This window comes from Buceros rhinoceros, unplaced genomic scaffold (genome assembly GCF_000710305.1).
Source record: "Buceros rhinoceros silvestris isolate BGI_N320 unplaced genomic scaffold, ASM71030v1 scaffold15614, whole genome shotgun sequence".
Taxonomy (NCBI): domain Eukaryota; kingdom Metazoa; phylum Chordata; class Aves; order Bucerotiformes; family Bucerotidae; genus Buceros; species Buceros rhinoceros.
In genome coordinates, this window is record NW_010408955.1 from 1 (window position 1) to 2,705 (window position 2,705).

The 2,705-nt window shown below is 38.9% G+C and overlaps 1 protein-coding gene across 1 annotated transcript in view; it reads left to right on the forward strand.

The window, feature by feature from the left end:
- Positions 1–2,048: 2,048 nt before the first annotated feature.
- TEX11 (testis expressed 11) overlaps positions 2,049–2,705 on the forward strand; it is a gene marked incomplete at its 5' end in the record, with an annotated part of 30,931 nt that continues 30,274 nt past the window's right edge. Inside the window, one exon of the mRNA XM_010135064.1 lies at positions 2,049–2,133. Within this exon, the coding sequence (XP_010133366.1) occupies positions 2,049–2,133 (85 nt within the window). The remainder of the gene's footprint in view (positions 2,134–2,705) is intronic.

The following is a 2,705-nucleotide window of genomic DNA, read 5'->3' on the forward strand; positions in this document are numbered from 1 at the left end:
GGGCGCGCTCGGCTCCCGGCTCTTGCGGGGAGCTGAATGTTCAGCCCTGCTGGAATATCAGCAAAAGCTGATTTTCTCATCTTCGAACTCAATAGTGTGAAAGTCCAAACTAAAGTGGAAAATGTTACGTTTAAAAAGTCAAGGCAAGATGTTGCCAAATGTAAAAAGTAAAGGGAAAGTGTGCTGGTATCTCAGTGATGTTGAGGTTTTTATTATTTCACATTTCTAGTAGCTAATTGTAATTTCAAGTAAAACTGCAAGCACAGAGCCCGGAGGTGTTAAAAGAGTTTGGTACTGGGTCAGAGGAGAGGTCCTTCTGTATGTGGATTCTGATAATGAGGAAGAAAAAAACAAGCAAGCATGTCATTTCGATAGCCTGGTAAACCCAGTACATACTGTTAAGAGTGGGATATAATGCATTATAAAAGGAAATTAAGTTGTTAATAGTGTTTTTAATTTTAGGTTTTTCCTTCTGTGGATTTCTTCTACAAGAGTACTTACAAAGTAGTAAATCTACTTTAAAAGGCCTTTTTAAAAAAGAAGGCTGATGAGTAATTCATGAATCTGGAATAAAAACAGCCAGCTGAGATATTGTCCAACCTTTTCCTCCAAAATTTCTCTTATAGAGATTATAATCTAAGGGAGACTGATTTTTAAAGTCTTGAATTTGTGACAAGGAGCAAGACGGGCTACAAATGTCACGGCAGAAAGTATACTTCGTGCAGGCTGTAAAGAAATACAAGAACACGAAACTGCTATCTTTCAGTTCTTCCTGAATCAGTTAGGCTAAATTATTTTTAAAGAAAGGAGAAATCATCGATTTGTAATCTGACCTTTTCAATAAAAGTGTCCTATAAAAAAAAAAGTGTCCATAAAATGTCTCCTAGTTAGGCAAGGGTGTATCATAGACAAGATCCCCCTATTTGTAGACGAGATCTGCCATGGAAATGAGTGTTTGAAGTGATGGAAAGTGCAACGCTTCAAGGTGGGCTGTTGAGCCTGTTGCCTTTATGTAGGACTGCATCATCTCTTTAACTGGCATATGTGGGCAGAGCCTTTGTTCTTTATTTTCTAGTATCGGAGGTTTCGTGATGTAGGTGTTTAATTAAACTACTTAGTTTTCTTTTTGATAGCCAAAAGATGTGAATCCTTGCTATAGGTACGTTTTCAGACCTGATACAATTCTAACAGCTCTTTTCCAGTCTGTTCAAATTTTTCAACCTCTAACTAAAACATGCGTAGGGCATTCTGAAAGCTGCTGGTGAATCAGCTGTGTTTTGGATGTGGTCATGTGCTATTGCGCAAATTTGGTGTCTAGGAGTGTTTGTGAGAAAACTTCATCCTAGGTGAATAGGGTACCTGAGGTCCTGTTTTGCTAAGTTTGGAAAAGGACTTGGTAGAAATGTGGGTTAGGATACTTCGGAAATGTGACAGATTAATGGGGTTTGTTTAGGAACATACTCGAATGTTTCTGAAGTCCACCACTTACATCATTTACTGTTACACATAATTTCAGATTAGAGCTGAAGGCACTGATGGATGAGGTGATGGATGTATGCTATTGGTCATATGATCAATTCTTCTTAGTTTCAGGTCTTGTCAGCCTTGGATTTCCAGAGTCATGTTCTTTCTTACCTTGCTTCATCTTAGAAGTGTTCTTATGTTTTTAGATGTGAAATAGTCTTTTATAAGACTTGAATATATCTTATGAAATACACTTATGAAAAGAATATGTGCTTCTTGCCAGCTACTTATAATTCTTCTGAAGTGATGAATCTGTAGAACAGAACGATACATACTTCTAGCTGAAGAAATGCTATGGGGTCCGTTCAGTGTGCCTGCTTTCAGGTTGCTCTCTCAAATCTCCCTTTACCATCATGTAACAGTTTGAAAAACTCTCACCTCTGACTCCAGTGCAAAAGGAAGTTACACAAACATGTAGATAGGTCGTTACTGTCATACACATGAAAGTGTTTACTCTTCCAGTAGCAAATTTCAGTGACCCAATCCAGGACATAAATAAATCTAAATGGAATTCTCCTACTCAGGTTGAAGAGGGTGCAATAAGCCTGTGGAACTGGGCTGTGACCAAACACATGGGTTCTGTTGTCAACGATGAACAGAGGGCTAAGTGTACGTATGTGTTCTGTATTTCCCTAAATGTGATTTTTTGTGCTGTAGCGTGAAAAGGCAAAATGCTGTGCTGACGGGCATGTACGTAGTGCTGTAGATTTGTTTGGGTCTTTGCAGATAGGATGTAGACAGAGGAAAATACGCAACAAGGCTTGTATGAACAGTTCAGGAAGAACGATCCTGGTGTAATAGTCATCTCATTGTGCTGAAGTAGTGTAGGCGTTCTTATCACTCCCCCTTTCCATGCCAGAGCATCAGTAAAGATGGGATGTGACAAAAAGAAGCTGTACTTTGCCTTCTAATGCTATGGTTTCAATCTAAAAATGTGTGGAAATAACACAGGTAAAAATTTTAGACTGTTGGTCACTTAATTTATAACAACTCACATTTTTTCTTTAGTATAACTATCTCTTCAATGTTTTCATACAGAAAAACTCTAAAGCCCCTGTTTGCTTCCCTGCTTTAGTCAGGTACGCAGCCGTTGGGTTTGCTTGGAGCCAGCAGCGGGGTTGGAGGATAGCAGAAATGAGCTTTGGGACTTTTCCCTCAACTTGTTCTTTACGTGGTTCTGC